Genomic DNA, 23319 nt, shown 5'->3' with positions numbered 1-23319 from the left:
ATCCTCAGGCAGTGTAGATTCAAAGTTGTGAAAATCATGATCCCTGGGGGTAGGGTGAGGCCACATTGGGGGGGGGGGTGTTAGAGTTTTACAAAGGAATATATAGAGTAAATCTTTTAAAATCTTCTTCTCAGAAACTAATCATCCAGATGATTATTTATAATTGTTAAGACTTTGGCTCCAGGACAATTCTTTGGCCTCACAAGAAGGTTCAGAGTTTGATGTAGCTTAATATCCCATATATAAACAATTGTAAAGGATCTTTTTGAGGACTGCAATACTCAACATGTGATATGACTTTAAAATCATCCTGATAGAAAAGGGACTAATGATTATAAACATAAGAATATCCAGGGGGGGAAATGGATTTTATTTTTACAGGATCTACATGTATTATTGTACATTGTCCAGATTGTTTGTATTATGACTTCATTAAGCTGATTTTATCATACCCATTGTTCCTCAGGTGAGCGATGTGGCCCATGGGCCTCTTGTATGAGATATTGGACCCTAAAGAATATGCACTATAATCATAATAATAGGATTTTAAACATCGGGCTCCGAAACATCAGAAACAAAATTTCTCTAAAACAGAGGTTTAGCCTGGGTAAATTTGCACAAACAGACTGATAGATTTATCAAAAAATTCTTAAACATTTTCACAGAATTATGCATACAAGTGCATATCTTGTAAAACCAAGTACTTTAATTTCAATTAGTTACCAAAATAAAGTTCTATTTGTAATTCCATTACACACAAAACAAGCATTCTGAGAGTATTGCATAAGCAATACATGTCCCCTACCAGTTTGTAGGAATTTGTGAAAACAATACACTGTTATGCAGAATATCATTTCTTACCGTCTCAACAGACCAACCCGATAACGAACCCGATTGTAATTATACAAAAAAAACCTTTCGATTAAATTTACAACTCAATGCTTGACACTATTTTACAGAACTTATTTGTTTGTTAGAAACAATAAAAGGAATGGTCCAAGTAATGCACGATATTATTACTGACACATACTTTCCCAGTTTATTTGATACACACCGAGCCCGATAACGAACCCGAACATTAAAAAATTGGAATATAAAAAATTAATTTTCTCGAAAATATGTCAACCAGACGCTACAATAGTGTAAACTTGATCTGTAGTTTGACACTTTAAAGCTGTTCAGCTAATTTTGTCTCATTCATCAAACACATAAAGAAAAAAAGTGGTGAAAACTGAATTAGGACAGACGGACTGACGGATGCAGAGGAAAGCTATAGTCCCCTCCGGTGAAAACTGGAAGGGGACTAATAATAAATCGGCAAAACAAAACTTAACCTGTACAGATGAATGCAGATACATGTATATGCAACCTGGGAGTGTAGAAACATTGATTTTAATCCTTACTGGGTTTCCATAGATATTTTTTTTAAAATCTGAACCAAAAACGTGAGGGAGAAACCCTGCTATGGGGTAAAAACTACTATACAGTAGCTTTTCCCCCCGGGGAGAATTTAAAGGCTACTATATAGTAGGTTTTCCGGGGATGAAAGCTACTATGGGGGAAAAACTGCTATACAACACCGGAACCGGAAGTGTAATACATTACTTATGTGTGTCATTAGGAATTGCTATAAGTCTGTGCAATTAAAACTTCAATATCTCTTACCGTATTCAAAAATCCTTTACGAAACTTTGTCATGAATTATAGTAATAAACTAGACCTGTTTTTGTCTTCAACAATTTGATGATAAATTTTGAAGTAACCAGTGAAAAGTTTTGTAATGGCATAGGTTTAATAATAAAAGATAACTCTCTTCTGGTCCAAGGAAATATAGTAAAATAAGGTAATAAAGCAAAAAATGCTTATAAGGAATTGACTCTTACAGCGAAGTGATTATCATTTCCTGTGACTTCCTTGCATTTTGTAAACTTGTCAGATATAACGAATTACGCTTATAATGAAGAAAAATCATCTGTCCATGGAACTTCATTATAAGCGTGTTAACCTCCTGAATGCCCATCCTTTGGTTTTTTTGCAGTAAAAACTATGATTATCATTATTTTTCTCTTTTTTATAGAATTCATTCTGTGTTACTTGTTGTGGAATCACTTCTCTTTGGAATGTTTGTTCTAGCAATTGGATGTGATCAGGTAGGAGTTATTTTTTCTTTTTTTCTCTTTACGAAATATTAATACCTATCGTTAATTCATGTGGGACTACAATCAAGGCCAATTTTGACAAAGGAATATATAAAGAAAAAATTTAAAATAGGGGGTTGATTTTTACATAGAAAATGAATTTAATTAATCTAAAACTCAAATGTGATAATTATGCAAGCATCTTGACATTTGTTGGTTCTGAGCTGTCTAGACTGGGGCCCCTGAACAACTCTATGGCCACACAAGGGGTGAAAAGTTTGATGTTTGTTTATATTTATTTGAAAAGGTGTTTTAGATCTTCTTGAGAACTGCAATATTCAGTATGTGATATGACTCTGAAATCATCTAGTGACAAAAGGGGCTTAATTTTAACATAAAAAGATCTGGAGAAAATTTTAAAAAACTTATTATAAAAGATATATTTAATAAATTGTCCTGACATTTTGTATGTGACTCATTAAAGCTTATTTTATTATGGCTATTGTTGCTCAGGGGAGCTAAGTTGCTTATTGTTTATTATAAAAGAAATGATGTGTTTTAGAATTTGATCATACATGATGTATCTTATAAAAGAATATTTCTTAAAAAACAAAACTGGTGAACGTTTCACTAACAATTCGTAGATCGTAAACGTACGAGTAGCACGTATCCGAGCGTTTCACTAAACCTATCGTAAACGTAGCACTTATGATTTGCGAGTTACGTCCAATTTGCGGAACTCTTCAGTCAAAGGAGGTATTTTCTACACCAAGCAGACGTAAACAATCTTTGACAGACGACATGATCCGCGAAATGGATGACAATTTTCGCAAAGCAAACTGGACCGAGGAGTCCATCAGTACACTGGTGGATCTTGTTACAGATCTCGAGCGATGGGCTGTAATACAAGGGAAATTCAGCCCATCGCTCACCGTCCAGAAAAAACAGCGAGTCTGGGAGGAAATTGCTGAGAGGTACTTTTTTTAATAGTACAATACAGTCATATTGGACATAGTACCCAAATAATGATTGTGAAAATATCTTTCTTCATGTATGTAAAATAAATAAATGTAGGCTATCTGGATTAGTAATATATCTGCTCTCAGATCTGATTATTGAGCTTTTCCATCGTATGAGGTTTTTTTTCTCTTTAAATGAAAATATCTGACTAACTTTTTTTTTCCCAATGACACAGCTCAGTTAACATTTTAGATAAAATTGACTATACGTAATTATTGCTTAGTGACAAAATAGTGAATGAGGATATCATTGAAATAAATCATAGGCTTTGTGTATTATTTTTAATATTGATATATGCATGTATATCAAACATTAACAATGTATATGTTACATATGCATGTATTCTTTGAAGATCCTTTATACAACTTTTAAGATAGGCCTAAATACATACATGTATTTAGGCCTATAATGCATTTTCTGAATTTTCAGAATGAATGCTACATGTAGTTCTGCATGTGTCAGAACAGTTAAAGACGTCAAGAAAAAATAGCAGGACATTCAGAGCCACACAAAGAAAAAGGAGGCCAACAGGTATTTTTAAGAGAATGATTAAGCACTTATTATGACACATCTAAACGGATTCACAATGTTTTGTTTCACAGTAATTTTTAGCTCACCGAGCTGAAAGCTCAAGTGAGCTATTCTGATCACATTTTGTCTGTCGTCTGTCCGTCTGTCCATCTGTCCGTCCGTCTGTTTGTAAACTTTTCACATTTTCAACATCTTCTCAAGAACCATAAGGCCAATTTCAACCAAACTTGGCACAAAGCATCATTAGCCTAAGGGGATTCAAAGTTGTGAAAATTAAGGATCACACCTTTTTGCAAAGGGAGATAATTTGGAATTTATAAAAAAAAAAATTTAAAATTTTCAAAAATCTTCTTCTCATGAATCATAAGACCACAAAGCTGAAACTTGTGTGAAAGCATCCTCAGGTAGTGTAAATTTAAATTTGTGAAAATCATGACCCCCGAGGGTAGGGTGGGGCCACAATGGGGGGTTGAAGTTTAACATAGGAATATATAGAGTAAATCTTTAAAAATCTTCTTCTCAGAAACTAATCACCCAGGAAAGCTGAAACTTGTGTGGAAGCATCCTCAGGTAGTGTAGATTCAGAGTTGTGAAAATCATGACCCCCCGGGAGTAGGGTGGGGCCACAATGGGGGGGGGGGGGTTGAAGTTTAACATAGGAATATATAGAGTAAATCTTTAAAAAAATCTTCTTCTCAGAAACTAATCACCCAGGAAAGCTGAAACTTGGGTGAAAGCATCCTCAGGTAGTGTAGATTCAGAGTTGTGAAAATCATGACCCCCGGGGGTAGCATGGGGCCTCAATGGGGGGTTGAAGTTTAACATAGGAATATATAGAGTAAATCTTTAAAAATCCTCTTCTCAGAAACTAATCACCCAGCAAAGCTGAAACTTGTGTGGAAGCATCCTCAGGTAGTGTAAATTCAAAGTTATGAAAATCATGACCCCTGGGGGTAGGTTGGGGCCACAATGGGGGGTCAAAGTTTAACATAAGAATATATAGAGTAAATCTTTAAAAAATTTCTTCTCAGAAACTAATCACCCAGCAAAGCTGAAACTTGAGTGAAAGCATCCTCGGGTAGTGTAGATTCAGAGTTATGAAAATCATGACCCCTGGGGGTAGGGTGGGGCCACAATGGGGGGTTGAAGTTTAACATAGGAATATATAGAGTAAATCTTTAAAAATCTTCTTCTCAAAAACTAATCAGTCAGGAAAGCTGAAACTTGAGTGAAAGCATCCTCTGGTAGTGTAGATTGAAAGTTATGAAAATCATGACCCCTGGGGGTAGGGTGGGGCCACAATGGGGGGTTGAAGTTTAACATAGGAATATATAGAGTAAATCTTTAAAAATCTTCTTCTCAAAAACTAATCACCCAGGAAAGCTGAAACTTGTGTGGAAGTATCTTCAGGTAGTGTAAATTCAAAATTGTGAAAATCATGACCCCTGGGGGTAGGGTGGGGCAACAATGGGGGGTCAAAGTTTAACATAAGAATATATTGAGTAAATCTTTAAAAATCTTCTTCTCAGAAACTAATCACCCAGGAAAGCTGAAACTTGTGTGGAAATGTAGATTCAGTGTTGTGAAAATCATGACCCCTGGGGGTAGGGTGGGGCCACAATGGGGGGTCAAAGTTTAACACAAGAATATATAGAGTAAATCTTTAAAAATCTTCTTCTCAGAAACTAATCACCCAGCAAAGCTGAAACTTGTGTGGAAGCATCCTCAGGTAGTGTAGATTCAGTGTTGTGAAAATCATGACCCCTGGGGGTAGGGTGGGGCCACAATGGGGGGTCAAAGTTTAACATAGGAATATATAGAGTAAATCTTTAAAAATCTTCCTCTCAGAAACTAATCAGCCAGATGATTCTTTATAATTGTTTTAAAGACTTTGGCCCCAGGACAATTCTTTGGCTTCTCAAGAAGGTTCAGAGTTTGATGTAGGTTTATGTCCCATATATAAACTTTTGTTAAGGATCTTTTTGAGAACTGCAGTACTCAACATATGATATGACTATAAACTCATCCTGTTAGAAAAGGGACTAATGATTATAAACATAAGAATACCCAGGGGAAAAATGGATTTTATTTGTACAGGATCTACATGTATTGTTGTACATTGTCCAGATAGTTTGTATTTTGACTCCATTAAGCTGATTTTATCATACTTATTGTTCCTCAGGTGAGCGATGTGGCCCATGGGCCTCTTGTTACTGTACAAGTAACACAAATTATAAAGCAATATATGTATAATACTTTTTTTCACTCCTTTTCATTCCTAATCAAATTGCATGTAATCCTACAAACAGCTTTGTGAAGAAGTCATTTTTTATCATTAAAAGTTTGGAGTAGACAATTATAAAAGCGAGTTCTAAGTTCTGGCCAAAAAGTTTGATAAAATTCCCCCGGTAAACAATCAAGTCCAGGGGAATTATTCAACTTTAACATTGTAACTGATCTATCACATTCATTTATTGTTGGGAATTGTTCCAAAGATTGTTTTTCTTCATCATTTAGAATATTTACAAAGTGTACTTTATCGAGATAGGTCTTGATATTATTTTCATGTTTTATTTTGAAGCTCAAAACCCTCAGAGATAAGCAGATTGCGACTTTCACGCGATTCTACATAAAGTCTCCATAAGTCCCTATCTCTTTGGATGCCTTTAGTATCAGAGACAACACTGCCAACTGCGCAAGCAAGGACATAATCAGGATTGCTTTTATTGGTTTGAATATCCCTGTTTCTTAAGTATACAGGTTTGATCATTTTTGTGTTTTCCATTGTATACGTTATACACGGGAGGACTGTCCGAGAGTGGGTGAGCTTTACTCACCTGTAGTTCACAATGCTTAAGCACACAAAGATATGACACAAATAAAGTTTGTACGAACAAATTCCCAGCTGATAATCCAAGATATAGTTGATATTCACTTTTTAAATCCACTGTACAAATTTTATATACATGTACAAGAAATAACTAAGTTCAGAGATAGTTGTCAAAAAAGACAGAGCAAGTATAAGACACGTCTATCTACCTCTCCATCATGTGACATCCTCCGATAATATTCTACTTGATATTTGATAGAAATATCATTGATTCATACACTTATTTACAGAAAGTTAATTTCAAAAGAATTAAAATACTAGAGCAGCAATTAATTAATGAAGAAAGTTAGCATTAATTAAGGTCTATGAAGATTGGATTTTTTATTTTTAATAAAAAAGATTTTAAGTACCAAATTGCATCATTGCTGAATAATGAAGACACTCTATCATATCTGAACTTAAAAGTAAAACTTAAGGGAAGTTTTTCAACTTCTCATTTCGATACATTCATTATATTACATTAAAAGCACTGAATGTGCAGTTCACAAAATTATGAACAATAATGAGATTTTAAAGTCATGTTTATTTTTTTTATTGGGGGGGGGGGGGGGGGGAGGGGGATGGGGGAGGGGGATGCATGTATGAGATTCTCTGAAAGGTATGGGCTATGGTACTCAGGTGGCCATCAAGGCCTAGCTTTGGCAATTTTATTGTTCAATTCCACCCATTCTTTCAATGAGTAAAACATTTACTTTTTAAGATTATTCTGTAAACGTGTATAGGTGATAGTACTAGTGCTACCAATGTAATATAATATTGTTGAATAAAAGAAAGAATGAGAAAAATCACCATAAAGAAGCATCAGGAACCACTTGTACGTTCATATATAGCGTGTAAGCACTTCCGACAGACATACTCTGATTCATTGTCCTTGGGTGCTATGCTAGGAATCAAGGTCCCATCAACGGCGCAGAGGACGTTAGGAAACCATGTAACCTGATAAAATTTGTGTTTTGTACGAATTGCATCATTGCCTACAACAGTAAACATGCTGATTTTAAAGAGCGTCACATTCATGTAGATGTACATTAAGTATATATACAAAGATTGCTAAAATTCAGTTGATTTAATAGTTATATTTAATATATCCAAAATCAATGATATCTATACATGTATAGTGGTACATGTACTAGAAATTTTAACTTGTACACACCAATTGGAAAATGGATGTTATGGAGCCTATTGCAGATGCAAATGGTTTTAGTCACATTATCAATTGCTCTAGAAACAGTAGCCCTAAAAATCCCATGTAGGTCGCCGCACTCAGAGAAAAAAGCTGCCTTCGACAAGTATCCTACTGTCACTAGAACATGAAAAAAAAGTATGTACCATAAATGATTAAACCTCTTTTACATACGCGTGTGTCAGAGAGAGAAAGAGAAAGAGAGAGATGACTTAATTGCCATACATGTACAAATGTAGATACAGATAGAGGTGGGGTGTTGGAAGAGTTTTCGGTTTCCTTGTATTACTATTCATACTTAAATTCACTTACAGAAAATATTCACACTGTCTTTTATATATAATTATGACCATGAGTGTCAAATATTGAAATACGCCTGGTATTATGTCTCCCCTTTCAAAGGGGAGACATATTGTTTTTGTCGACTTTCTTATTCTTCTTCTTCTTATTAAGGTCTTCCGTTTCCAACGGAAGACCTTCTTGTTATTGCTTTGTTTCTGTTTCCCTTATTAAGGTCTTCCGTTCCCAACGGAAGACCTTATTGTTTTCGTACTGTTTCTTCTTATTATTTTTTTCCACATATTTTGTGCACGCGATTTCTCATAAACTATTCGGCCGATTTTGGCCATTTTTTCACAGATGATTGCCAGAGGTCACAATTCTAGACATTTTTTGAAATTTTGAAATCGTCACTTCCGGTACCGAGTTACGGCGGATTTTCTATTTTTTTACGACCTATTTTGTGCAGAGCTGATCTCAGAAACTATTAGAGATATGAATACCAAATTTTCAGGATAGGTAGTCTATAGTTTGAAGTTGTGCACTATTGTATTGTTTTACGCCAGTGGCGCCATTTCTTTGAGCTCGCCTAGGCACGAAAATTAGGTACGAATTTTCATTCAAAATTTTACGACCTATTTTGTGCAGAGCTGATCTCAGAAACTATTAGAGATATGAATATAAAATTTTCAGGATAGGTAGACCATAGTTTAAAATTTTGTGCACAATGTAGTTTTTTGGCGCCAGTGGCGCCATTTCTATGAGCTCGTCTAGGCTCGAAAATTAAGTACGAATTTCGAATTAAATTTTTCATACGTTTTGATCTGTATCTTTTTACGAGTTGATATTTTGTGAAAATATATATAACAAAAGTAGAAGATAATCAAAAGTTCTTTCCAACAAAATCAAGAAAAAGGGGCTGGCCTCTTAAATTAGGGGCCAAGACACTCGTAAACTCTATTACAAATAACTTAAAAACGATAAAGATTTTGTAATGCCATATAAAAGCAAAGTTGTTAATCGTAACAATATCTATCAGGTAAAATCCTTGCCACGCCCATTTATTACGTAATTAAGGATTTTTAGGGGCCAAAGTACTTAAACTTTGACGCAATATATCTAGAGAAGTAGACATATTTTGTTAAGCATTGTAGAAGAGAAAATGTTTGCATTGATGATTTTAATCGATTCCATTAATCAAAACACCAATGTATGTCCCCATTAAGGATCTAGAGGGCTGACCCCTAAAATATTCAATCATTTGTATCTCAAAAATGATCAACAATTTTAGATGGGTGTAAGAACAAAAATGTTTAGTATTCTTAAGACATTTTAAAAGAAATCAAGAAATAGGGGCTGGCCCATTAAATAAGGGGCCAAGACACTCGTAAACTCTATTACAAATAACTTAAAAACGATAAAGATTTTGTAATGCATTATACAAGCAAAGTTGTTGATCGTTACAATATCTATCAGGTAAAATCATTGCTTTGCCCATTTATTACGTAATTAGGGATATTTAGGAGCCAAAATACTTAAACTTTGACACAATATATCCAGAGAAGTAGACATATTTTGTTAAGCATTGTAGAAGAGAAAATGTTTGCATTGATGATTCTAATCGATTCCAATAACCAAAACACCAACGTCTGTCCCCATTAGGGATCTAGAAGGCTGGCCCCTAAAATATCCAATCATTTGTATCTAAAACATGAATAACAATTCTAGATAAGTGCTAGAACAAAAAATGTTAGTATTCGTGAGACCTTTCGAATGAACTCAAGAAAAAAGGGCTGGCCCCTTAAATTAGGGGCCAAGACACTTGTAAACTCAATTACACATACCTTTAAAAACGATCAAAATTTTGTAATGCATTTTAAAGACAAAGTTCTTGATCGTAACATTATCAGTTTGTAAAACTCATTTCAAAACCCATTGATGACGTAATTAGGGATTTTAGAGGACTAAAATCTTAAATCTTTAATGTGCTGTATGTGAAAAAGCAAAACTCTTTGTTAAGCATTTTAAAGGATATTGACAATGGTATATGATATCTGAAATGGAGTGGTTATCTCAAATTCCATTGATATTTTAATCGTATCGTTTAAAAATTGAACGGAAGACCTACTCGTTACTCGTAACGAGATCGTATCTAGTTATTATTCTTTTTTTTTTCTTACGCATTTTTGTGCACGCGAGTTCTCGGGAACGGCTTGACTGATTTTAATGAAACTTTCAGAACTAACACATATCGATCTGAACCTTATTGGAATTTTTTTATATTGATGACGTCATTTCCGTTTTAAAGATATTGACGTTTTTACGATATTTAGAGGGTTGGCTTGTCCGGTGATTTTCTCCTAAACGAAAACAGATATTTGATTCAAATTTTCAGGGTTTGTAGAGCTATGATTGTGGATATGACAGAAGCATTTTCATTGTTCTGTGACAAAAAACACCGAAGCTCGCCTGAGCCTAAAAATTGAGATAAAAAGCGTCATGATTTTTTTGTGGTTTTCTTTGGATATCTTTTTTTTCAAAAGTATTTTGTTAATACTTGTAGAACAAAAAAACTCTAAAAAGTCAAGAGCTTTCATTTGACATCATGGAAAAGGGGCTGGCCCTTTAAATTAAGGGCCAAAAGGGCTCTAAAGTATTCTAATAATATCTTTTTACTGTGAAATATTTTGTAATACTTTATAGAAGCAATTATGTTCATCGTAATGTTATGTACCTATACATGACAATTGTTTATTCCTGTAACGTAATTAGGGATTTTAAGGAGCCAGCAGTCCGAAATTTTGATCTTATATATCTGAAAATGGAGAGAAATTTTGAAAAGCAATGTTGAACAAAAGATGCTCCAAATAATGTCGTTAACAATTTGCAACCATAATTTGTTTGTTATCCGGTCCCTAACAGGAGTTATAGGGTCGACCCCTAAAACGATCTCTTCCAGATATCTCGAGAATGGTATATAATTTCTACATACTTGTTGAAAAAAAATGTGTTTGAAATGACAAGAGCTTCCTTTTCACACCAAGAAAAAGGGGCTGGCCCTTCAAATTAGGGGCCGATAGAGTTCTAAAGTCTTTTAATCATAACTTTTAATTGTGAAATATTTTGTAATACATTACGGAAGCAATTATGTTAATCGAAATGTTATGTACTTCTACATGAAATTTTTTTACTCCTATGTTCCTTAATTAGGGATTTTAAGGAACCAGAAGTCCGACATTTTGATCTTCAAAATCTCAAAATAAAAAAAATTTGAAAAGCAGTATTCAACAATATGTAACCATAACTTTATTTGTTAACCACTTCCTTAAAGGAGTTATAAAGGTTGGCCCCTAATATGATCTTTTCCAGATATCTCTTGAACGGTACATACTTTCTAAACACTTGTTGAACAAAATGTGTGTAAAATGAGAAGAGCTTTCTTTTCACATCAAGAAAAGGGGCTGGTCTTTCAATTAGGGGCCGTTAAGGCTCTAATGTCATTTAACCATAACTTTTAATTATGAAATATTTAGTAATACATTACAGAAGCAATTATGTTAATCGAAATGTTATGTACCTATACACGAAAATTGTTTACTCCTATGTTACTTAATTGGGGATTTTAAGGGACCAGAAGTCCAAAATTTTGATCTTCAAAATCTCAAAATAAAAAAAAGCAGTATTCAACAATATGTAACCATAACTTAAGTCCGAACTTATTATCAACGTCCCAAAATAAAAAAAAAAATCAATTTTAAGAAGCAATATTGAACAAAACACGCTAAAAAAAATGTGAGTAACAATCTGCAACCAAAACTTGTTTGTTATCCATTCCCACGATCTCTTCCAGATAAATCAAGAACGGTTACAAAATTCTAAACTTTATACACAAAATGTATTGAATTCAAAAGACCTCTTATTTGATATGAAATAAAATGGGATTGGTCCCTCAAATTAATGTTCCAATGGGGTGTATAATCCTTCATCCATCGCTCTTTTAGATCACATCTGCATTTCTTGATATGTTTCGTTGATGAAGATGAAAGGCAAGGTCATTTCCTCTTCTAAAAATCGGACTGAAGACCTCCTCGTTGCTCGCAACGAGATCGTGTCTAGTTCTTCTTATTCTTCTTATTAAGGTCTTCCGTTTCCAACGGAAGACCTTATTGTTTTCGTACTGTTTCTTATTATTATTAGGGTCTTCCGTTTTCAACAGAAGACCCTCTTGTTATTCTTCGGTTTCTTTTTATTATTAGGGTCTTCCGTTTCCAACGGAAGACCCTCTTGTTATTCTATTGTTTCTTTTTATTAGGGTCTTCCGTTTCCGGAACGGAAGACCCTTTTGTTTTTCTTCGGTTTCTTTTTATTATTATTATACTTTTTCTTTTTTTTCTGACTCCTTTTTTGCTTCATAACTCAAAAAGTTTTCAACCGATTTCAATGAAATTTCCAGAGATTTTAGCAAGATATCGTCCCTCAAAGATGTTAAAATTTTAAAGACAACGTCACTCCCGTTTTGACGTTACGTCATTTTTAAAATTTTAAAAAAGTCATTTTGTCCGGGACTTTTCTCAAAAATGCTTAAAGATAGAGGCTTGAAATTTTCAATGGTTATGATTTGGTCGATTTACCTCTGTAATGAGGCTATATGATAAATATTCGTCACTTTCGGTCGAAACCGGAAGCGAATCAAATTTTTCGAAAAATTGAATTTTTTGATCAAACAAAAAACGTATACGTAGTTTGTAGAGCTTTTTATGCTGAATCTAATGTTGAAAACCGTTTGAAATTTGGAGGATGCAATAAAGAGATATCGGGGTTTAAAAACTGATTTTCCCGGAAATTTTGATGCCGCGTTCTTAGTTTTAAAAATAGTGCAAAATTCACACTGAAAGTAACTTCTACTGTAACAATTCGTACTGATAATAAAACTTTATAAAAAAACATAAAATTAGATGCATATTGTAGAGTTTGCAAAGCTTAATACAAAACTTAAATTCGTTTTAAAATCGGATACTGCATTGCAGAGATATCGCGGTTTAAATATTGATTTTTCCGGAAATGTTGATTCCTCATTATTGGTTTAAAAAATAGTGCAAAATTCACACTGAAAGTAACTCCTGCTGAAAAGATTTCGTACAGGTCATAAAACCGAACTCCTTTTTTATATAGTTAATCAGAATGTTTATTGAAACAATTTCGTTAATTCGGTCGATAATTACGTTGTTAGTTTTTTATTAGTCTTAATAGTTTTAATCGAAATAATTATCGTACGATTCACCATGTCAACTCGCCATGTTTTGACTGCGCGCTGCGAACAACAGCTGATCATAGCGGTGTGTCAGAAGAATGGCCTGCAAGGCGGCGATAGTGGAAATTTCAGCTCAACTAACGTATGACAGATTATAAAGGTATGTTTCAATACAGGATATATCGTATTGACTTTTTCTTTTCAAAGTGTTTGTGCACTTTTCAATCTATTCCGACCTTCCTCTGACTCTAACCTCCGCTTAAGCGCTTTTGACGTGCGTAACAATATAAAAGCGGGCATTTGAGTCAGAGAAATCTCGGGATATTATCTGTCCAATGTATTTTCACGTGTATGTTTTGCACACTACTCTTTTGAATTTCTATTTATTATTATGTACATGTATGTCTTATTTTGTATTGAACAACACACCACACACTGTAAAAATGTGCAGTTAAAAGGGCTGGGGGTCCAAAGGCACACAAGAGTAGAATGTTGTAATTAGAGTGTATGTTTACATGATGATAACTTTACCCTAAATATTTGAATATAGCAGATCTTTACCATATCACCTCCACTTAATTAATGAATTAAAGAACTCAGACAGGCTTGTGCTTAATAAATAAATATATTTGACATGGTAAATATTCAGTCTAATTAAAATTATAACTTTTGTCTGGCTCGCCGTTATATATGATTATTGCCTGTATGTAAAACATGTAAAACAGAGTGCAAGATGAAAAGAACTTTAAGTTCAGATTTTAGATTTATGTTCCCTGATATCTATAAAACATTTTTCTCAAGATTTGATTATTTCACAGAACCATTGTAAACTCTTTGAGATTAGTTTATCTTTTATATATATTAAATTTTATTGATTCATTTTAGGTAAACTTTACATGCAGAACACATCTACATTGTAAACAATTTTTACAGTAAGACTAATGTATGTAATAATTTTTACTACATGTGCCTCAGATCTCTCTCTCTCTCTCTCTCTCTCTCTCTCTCTCTCTCTCTCTCTCTCTCATGCTTTTAATCTTGGCAAAGCATCACAGAGCAACATCATTTTGTGCATATCTCTATCTAGTAAAAGAAATCAACAATGCTTTAAATTTCAAAATGAGCATGTATTATCGTGCAATCCCTCATTTTTTCATTGTGCAACTAAAATCCAAAGCTTTGAAAAATTGTTTATGGAATTTTATACATACTAAACATAATATTGTTTTTAAAACCTGTCATTAATAAGAAAAGAGAAAAAAATCCTCTCTAAATTTATTTGCAAAAAAAACCCAGTAGAATTCATTTAATAAAAAATGGTATAATAGCAGAAAATTATACTTTGAGGCTGTTCAGATGAAATACTGTAAGTCGTTTTAATTCCACCGTGTTAAAATTTCATGATTTTTACTAAGGTATCGATTGCGATGGTTTTAATTTCACGCTGCTTGAAAATTCAATTGATCAGAATAGAAGCATTTAAATTTCATAATATTTGGTTAAAGTGTTCAAACTAATGCTTCTTAGGAAAATCAAAAAATAGGGGGATGGTATACATGTAAGAGTATTTCTAAGTGATGTGATGCTTTTGTCATGATAATATCATGTATATGTATGTAGTTTTGAATAAGGTTTCTTATTTAGGGAGGTTGAACAACAGTTGACCTTTAAAAGATTAGGTAAAGATGCTTTATTTATGGAGAGCCCTATGAATCTGTGTTAAATAGAGGAAAGTGGAAATGCTGGGTTCACTTAAATGGCCATATTTTTCTTAATCCTTAATGGAATTGGCAAAATGAGGTATACTTTTTCTCAGAGTAGCATAAGCTTTGTAAGTTTAAGACAAGATGACTTTTCAGAGAATGTTAGTGTAAGTTTCAAGACTATATGGTATTTTCAGATTTCTCATTTAACTGTAATTTTGAGTGAATTTTGTACCAAAAGTAGTCCATTTTGGGAAAATGGATGATTTTGTTGGTTATATATGTCATTACATGATTTATTAGCTATAATATACAAGGGAAGTAACTCCCTTTTAAATGTGTAGAATGACCACCACTAGAGTAAATTGGCTTAGAAAGTAGGTATTTCCTATCCTGATGACAATTAATAGGCTTAAGTTAATTACCGAGATAAGAATTAATACTGTAAAAGAGTTTTGATCAATTGAATTATTTAAATGATAAATTTGCAGCAATTTTGCTGTCTGATTTCATGAAATAACATTACGCAACCTGACTTATATAACTCAATTTTTTTAAAACAGCATATTTTTCTTTCAAATAAAATTCACATGTGGACAAATGCAGTTATCAAAGTATACAATATGTCAAAAAACTCAAGTTTTTGCTCCTTCCTATCCAAAAGTGATATTTTAGATATATTCACAGAATTCAAAAAGCCACCCCCTCTTTCCAATTGTCTCCATTTCCATTACATGTTGGATATGTAAATGTACATTTGACCTTGAAATAACATCTGCTATAATAATTACTCTCGAAATGATCAAGAAATAACATATTTTTACCCTTTTATTGTATATATGCATCAAAAATGTAGGAAAACATGTAAAATTTGAACATTTAATTATCATGGAATTCTCATCCGTCCCCAGGTTCCCAGTTGTGTTTGAATTTCATTTTAATAAAGAGCAGACATCACACTTGTAGGTCTTACTATTTTAGCAAAGTTAAAAGGAGACTAGAAACCAGAATAAATAAGATATTCACTAAATATGATTACAAGCTTACTGTTTCATGAAAACAAGAAATCACATGTATGGCGGCATGTCTTTTTGTGAAAAAATAATGTTACATTTCATCCATTTATCAAGAAAAGATCAATTTTCAATATCAGTTATGGTTGTTTTCAAATATGTGTGAGAAATGACTCAAGGGAATTGCCACAAGTTTCATAATATTAGGTTAAGGTAACTCCATACTCGTAAAATTCTCTGATGAAAGTTGAAAAACCGAATTGATTTCAACTTAATAGACTTTAATTTCATCAATTGTTAGAAAAAATATACATGTCATCACACTTTTTGAGATGCCAGATAAACATAAACTAAAGCACATTTTAGCATCAGAAAACCATATTTTTTTGGTTAAAAATAAAAATTTTGTAGGCAGAAATTTGTTTATCTTGTTTAATTTTATTGTCAACTTTATCAGAAAACTAAAACTACAAAAATCTTTTAAAATTCATTGTTGGAATAAGAAAAACTATGGCATTTAGACATACAACTGATAGAAAAGTAAGAAAAAGAGTTATTTCCCCTTAGCATCGATAAAATGTAAAAGAAATTGGAAATTTTGCATAAAATTAAGCTGCGAAAATATCTTGAACCTACCAATAATTCTAATTACTTCTGTGTTATTATATTCGCATAAAATAGATAAAACTATCTTGCACAAATTTTAAAGAACTCAAAGTTTTACAAAAAAGTATGACATTACAGAACACTGGATCTACTTTAAAGTGTTCAAACTAATGCTTCTTAGGAAAATCAAAAAATAGGGGGAGGGTATACATGTAAGGGTATTTCTAAGTGATGTGATGCTTTTGTCATGATAATATCATGTATATGTATGTAGTTTTGAATAAGGTTTCTTATTTAGGGAGGTTGAACAACAGTTGACCTCTAAAAGATTAGGTAAAGATGCTTTATTTATGGAGAGCCTTATGAATCTGTGTTAAATAGAGGAAAGAGGAAATGCTGGGTTCACTTAAATGGCCATATTTTTCTTAATCCTTAATGGAATTGGCAAAATGAGGTATACTTTTTCTCAGAATAGCATAAGCTTTGTAAGTTTAAGACAAGATGACTTTTCAGAGAATGTTAGTGTAAGTTAAAGGTAGCAAGGGACAGTTTCGGATAAAGTACCCGTCAATATTTTTGTAAAATTGAGAGTTGCTGTACTTGAAGGCTCATGAGTGTTGCTAAAATTCATGAAATGATTTTTAATGATTATCATTAGTTAGAGGGATATCTCTTGTTGAAATTGATATTCAATATGTAGGCCCCATATGTTAGGTACATGAGATTCAGAAGTAAAATGCGAAATCTGTGGCTATGACTGTTGTGTTGACTTTAGACAGTGAAAATGCAAGTTACAGATGGGAGGGTAAATAACACAAAAAGTAGGTGGATGGGATATTATTAACTAAACACCGGTAAGTTTCTGACATGTGATGGTGCAACATGCACATGGTACAGAAGGTCAAACCTTTGCAGGGAATTGGCTGGGGGAGGTCTAAAAAGCTGAAAAATTAGCAAAATATGGAAGGGTCAATATCTCATAAAAACCAGTATGTAGAAAACTTTACAGGTATTGACTAGTAATTTTCTTCAGAAATTGGTGATTGGCCTTATAAAGAGTGAATTAAAGGTATTTGTGGTGAATGGGAACTGAGGAAATTCTAGTTACAGGGTTCCGAAGACACACGTCCCTAGGCTACAATGAAATGTATAAAAAAAAACTGTCCTGTGCCATCTAATGTCATGAATCGGGATATGTCATACTAATTACACTGCATGCATGTTCAGTGTATTTTTTTTTACAGAAATACTATGCATGTGTTAATGTAAACACAGCTATTATTAGTACCGGTACATGTATTAACACTGCCTATTGATTTTTTTAATTTCAGCTATTGGTGGCCACATGGTTTTTACCTGTTGATTCTTTTCAGCTCTTGAGGTTAACCTGTCACCTCTACCGACATGCATATTCCTTATTGTGTTCTACAGACTATTTACCAGTAATTCAAATTAAATCGGATAATTAATGAACAGTTACTGTAATGGAACTTTAAGAAAGCATCATGCCTTGATGTAGTTTGTGTTTGATAAGAAATTATAACAAACAAAATTATGGCTGTTTAAAGTAATTTACAATTGTTAGCTGTGAAAATTTGTTTTTCAATAAAAGTATGCAATTATGTTTCCTTTATTTTATTTTTAGCTCACCTGAGCCAATTTGTCGTTGTCATTGTTGTAAACTTTTCATATTTTCATCTTCTTCTCAAGAAGCACTGGGCAGATTTCAACCAAATTTGGCACTAAGCACCACTAGGTGAAGGGGGTTCAAGTTTGTTCAAATGAAGGGCCACACCCTCTTTAAAGGGGAGATAATTGAGAATTGTTGAAAATTTGTTGGTATTTTTCAAAAACCTTCTTCTCAAAAACTATTCGGCCTGAAATGCTTAAACTTGTGTGGAGGCATCCTCAGGTAGTGTAGATTCAAGTTTGTTCAAATCATTGTCCCCAGGGATAGGGAGGGGCCACAAAAGGGGGATCAAGTTTTACATAGGAATATATAGAGAACATCTTTTAAAATCTTCTCAAAAACTATTAGGCTAGAAAAGCTAAAATTAAAGTGGAAGCATCCTCAGGTAGTGTAGATTCAAGTTTGTTCAAATCATAGTCCCAGGTGGTATGGTGGGGCCACAATGGGGGAATGGATTTTTACATAGGAATATATAGAGAAAATCTTTAAAAATCTTTTTCTCAGAAACTAATCAGCCAGGAAAGCTGAAACTTATGTGGAAGCATCCTCAGGTAGTGTAGATACAAAGTTGTGAAAATCATGACCCCGGGGTAGGTTTGGGCCACAATGGGTGGGGGGGGGGGGGGGTCAAAGTTTAACATAGGAATATATAGAGTAAATATTTAAAAATCTTCTTCTCTGAAACTAATCAGCCAGATGATTCTTTATAATTGTTAAGACTTTGGCCCCAGGACAGTTCTTTGGCCTCACAAGAAGGTTCAGAGTTTGATGTAGGTTTATATCCCATATATAAACTATTGTTAAGGATCTTTTTGAGAACTGCAATACTCAACATGCGATATGACTATAAAATCAATATAAAATCATCCTTTTAGTAAAGGAACTAATGATCATAAACATAAGAATATTTAGGGGGGGATGAATTTTATTTAAACAGGATCTACATGTATTATTGTACATTGTCCAGATAGTTTGCATTGTGACTCCATTAAGCTGATTTTATCATACCTATTGTTCCTCAGGTGAGCGATGTGGCCCATTTGCCTGTTGTTTTAGTTTTTTATTGTTTTTCAATATTAAAAATTAAACATATGTAACTTACGGTAATTTTCATGATGAGTACGATGCATAACAGATATCGGGGTTTAAAAATTGATTTTTCGGAAATTTTGATTCTGCGTTTTTGGTTTCAAAAATAGCGTAAAGTTCAAACTCGTACCAAAAATAATTCGATTTTTGTTAAGTACTTTGACACCTTCGGAATTATTTTTTTTGTTAAGTCGTTCTTAGAATCGTTAAGGTTTTTGTTAATTCGTACATAGTATCGTTCGTATTTTTTATCTTTTAGTTTAAGTTGCTCTTGTTTTTTATTTAAACACTCTGCTTCTTGCAGGAACATCAAGCTTTACTCTTTACATTAACGGAAGACCCACTCGTTGCTTTGCAACGAGCTTTGCTCTAGTTATTATTATTATTCTTTTTCTTTTCTTCTGACTCCTTTTTTGCTTCATAACTCAAAAGGTTTTAAACCGATTTTGATGAAATTTTCAGAGATTTTTGCAAGTTGGCGTCCCTCAAAAATTTTAAAGTTTTAAAGAGAACGTCACCTCCGTTTTGACGTGACGTCATTTTTAAAAATTTCAAAAAGTCATTTTGTCCCGGACTTTTCTCAAAAACGCTTTAAGATAGAGGCTTGAAATTTTCGATGGTTATGATTTGGTCGATTTACCTCTGTAATAAGGCTCGAAATGAAAATCTGTCACTTCTGGTCGAAACCGGAAGTGAAACAAATTTTTCGAAAAAATGAATTTTCTGATCAAACCAAAAATGAATATGTGTTTTGTAGAGCTTATTAAGCTGAATCTAACACTGAGAGCCGTTTTAAAATCGGACGATGCATTACAGAGATATCGGGGTTTAAAAATTGATTTTTCCGGAAATTTTTATTCCGCGTCCTTGGTTTAAAAAATAGCATAATGTTTATCGTAAAGTTAACTCGTACCAAAAATAATTGTTAAGTCGTACTTAAACACATTCGGATTTTTTTTGTTAAGTCGTTCTTAAAATCAAAAAGGTTTTTGTTAATTCGTACTTAAAATCATTCGGATTTTGTTAAGTCGTACCAGGAATAATTCGATTTTTTTTCATCTTTTTCTTTTTATTACTCTTGTTATTGGTTTAAGAGCTCTGCTTCTTATAGGAACTTCCAGCTTTACTTCTAGCATTAACGGACGACCCACTCGTTGCTTTGCAACGAGCTTTGCTCTAGTTCTTCATATTCTTCTGATTCTTCTTCATCCAAATTTGTCCAGGCCGTAACTTAAATACCCTTTGACATTAAGACTTCAAACTTGGAACATAGGTAGATGGTATTGAGAAGGAGTGCACGCCTTGACCTATTTTGTTCGTCAAGGTCAAGCTTTTCATAAAAAATATTATCTGGACCATAACACAAGACTCCTTTAACATACAGACTTTTAACTTGTATCATGAATAGATGGTATATAACCTAGTTGAACCTTACCAAAATTTTTGACCTTGACCTAGAATTTTTATTTCAAGGTCATATTAGAAAAAACTTCATTGTTCAACTCCTGAATATACTTTGACAGAAGGACTTCAAACTTTAAACAAAGAACAACAATAATACACTTAGGTGTACTATTGAATAATATTTGACCTTGACCTTGTTTTACTCAAGGTCAAATTAAGAAAAAAATAATAAAATTTTGTGTGGGTCATAACTTTAATACCCTTTGACATTAAGACTTCAAACTTGGAACATAGGTAGATGGTATTGAGAAGGAGGGCGCGCCACCAAAAGTTTTGACCTTGACCTATTTTGTTCTTCAAGGTCAAGCTTTTCATAAAAAATATTGTCCGGACCATAACACAAGACTCCTTTAACATACAGACTTTTAACTTGTAACATGGATAGATGGTTTATAACCTAGTTGAACCTTACCAAAATTTTTGACCTTGACCTAGAATTTTTATTTCAAGGTCATATTAGAAAAAACTTCATTGTTCAACTCCTGAATATACTTTGCCAGAAGGACTTCAAACTTTAAACAAAGAACAATAATAATACACTTAGGTGTACTATTGAATAATATTTGACCTTGACTTGTTTTACTCAAGGTCAAATTATGAAATAAATAATAAAATTTTATCTGGGTCATAAATTTAATACCCTTTGACATTAAGACTTTAAACTTGGAACATAGGTAGATGGTATTGAGAAGGAGTGCACGCCACAAAAAGTTTTGACCTTGACCTATTTTGTTCTTCAAGGTCAAGCTTTTCATAAAAAATATTGTCCGGACCATAACACAAGACTCCTTTAACATACAGACTTTTAACTTGTATCATGGATAGATGGTATATAACCTAGTTGAACCTTACCAAAATTTTTGACCATGACTTAAAAAAATTTTATAAGGTCAAATTAGAAAAAACTTCATTGTTCAACTCCTGAATATACTTTGACAGAAGGACTTCAAACTTAAAACAAAGAGCAATAATAATACACTTAGGTGTACTATTGATTTATATATGACCTTGACCGTGTTTTACCCAAGGTCAAATTAAGAAAAAGATAATAAAATTTTATCTGGGTCTGGGTAACATATAGCTGACATCATTCTTTTTCAATTGTTAAATTTGCCCCATATTACAATCCTTGGGGAGAAGGGGAGACATGTGTTTTTTTGTAAAAAAAAAAAACAATACCCACTAGTTTACTTTATTTTCAGTACAAAGACCACGTTCAACCAAAATGAATGAATTCAATGTTATTGTGCACTACGATACCGTTATAACATAGTGTAGAAGAATTTTTTATGGGATTATGGTTTCTAATGGTTCAATGTATTTACGAATTTTTTGCATAATATTGAAATTATTCTAAATATATATTTCAAGGGTGCTAATCTACGTCATCACCGGGATGACGTAAACATACACAGTCGGCCATTTTCTCTCGGTTCGAATAAGAGGTAAGGTTGTTTTGTACCCAGAGACTAAATACTTATTAAATACACCACTCTTACGGAATTACATTAGACCCACTCTATTATGCTAAAACTGTATAACTTTCCAAACTGCAGTCATTTCTGAAAACACCTCGCATTTATCCAAATCGTATTCTTCTTCAGTCTTTTGATAAATGGAGATTTTGATGGTGTCGAACGCTGCTTGAATACTTTACAAGGAGGTGATTTAGAAGGTGTCCCTTTTATCTTTCGTCGCAAAATCAGAGTATTGTTTTTGTGTGGCGAATCACTAGTACATACCGGTATATTTTCTACTATAAGTCTGTCCCAAGTTATTGCTTCCATCGCTTTTTGGTGATTTTTTATAAAATTACACATACCTGTGAAAGAAATACAGTTTAAATCGTTAAAAGGGAATATATCCAAGATGGTTCATTGAACAATTATCCCTTTCCTCTCAGAAAAATTCACAGGAACGAAAACAGATTCCCTACGGAGATTTATAATGGGGAATGTTTACATCTTTTATCCATTCGGAATACACTCTGAATACATCGCGCAATTTTTTAACGTTATCATCCGGGCTTATTAATGGCTGTTGCAATGCAAAATCTCCGTAGACTTTCAATTTCGGGATGTGTATTGAAACCCGAAGCGGTAGAGGGGGCGTTTCAAAACAGATAATCTGGACATTTTTCATATAAGTGGATGAACGTAGTTTGAGCACAAAGGTATTTACTATTATTGAAATATCAAGCAAAAAGTGGTGGAAGCAAAAACTCGGGACAGAGTATACATGTATATGTTTGTTTTTAGAATTTATTTTCGCAGCCGTTGATCTTGGGTGATTTAGCCACAATCGACCTTTACGTTCAACCATCTTCACCTATAAATAAAAAGTATATAATTATAAGATTGATAGAATAAGAAAACACGTTATTATAAGTAAAGTGTGAACGTTATCATTGAAAAATGGATGTGTTAACGTTATCAAGATTATTAGTAATAGCATCAAATGAT

At 33.2% G+C, this 23319-nt stretch overlaps 1 protein-coding gene and 1 long non-coding RNA gene across 4 annotated transcripts in view; both read left to right on the top strand.

The window, feature by feature from the left end:
* Nucleotides 1-23319, top strand: part of LOC128191970 (palmitoyltransferase ZDHHC3-A-like) — an 81083-nt gene that overhangs the window by 49397 nt on the left and 8367 nt on the right. For all 3 annotated transcript variants that reach the window (XM_052864363.1, XM_052864365.1, XM_052864364.1), the window contains one exon: nt 2078-2150. In XM_052864363.1, coding sequence (XP_052720323.1) covers nt 2078-2150 — 73 coding nt within the window. The remainder of the gene's footprint in view (nt 1-2077; nt 2151-23319) is intronic.
* Nucleotides 13339-18238, top strand: LOC128191972 (uncharacterized). The gene is made up of 2 exons (XR_008244486.1): nt 13339-13452; nt 17946-18238. It is a non-coding gene; the product is annotated as an uncharacterized LOC128191972 (long non-coding RNA).

The sequence above is a fragment of the Crassostrea angulata genome, chromosome 7 (genome assembly GCF_025612915.1).
Source record: "Crassostrea angulata isolate pt1a10 chromosome 7, ASM2561291v2, whole genome shotgun sequence".
NCBI lineage: Eukaryota > Metazoa > Mollusca > Bivalvia > Ostreida > Ostreidae > Magallana > Magallana angulata.
This window is presented reverse-complemented; position numbering and strand designations above follow the sequence as displayed.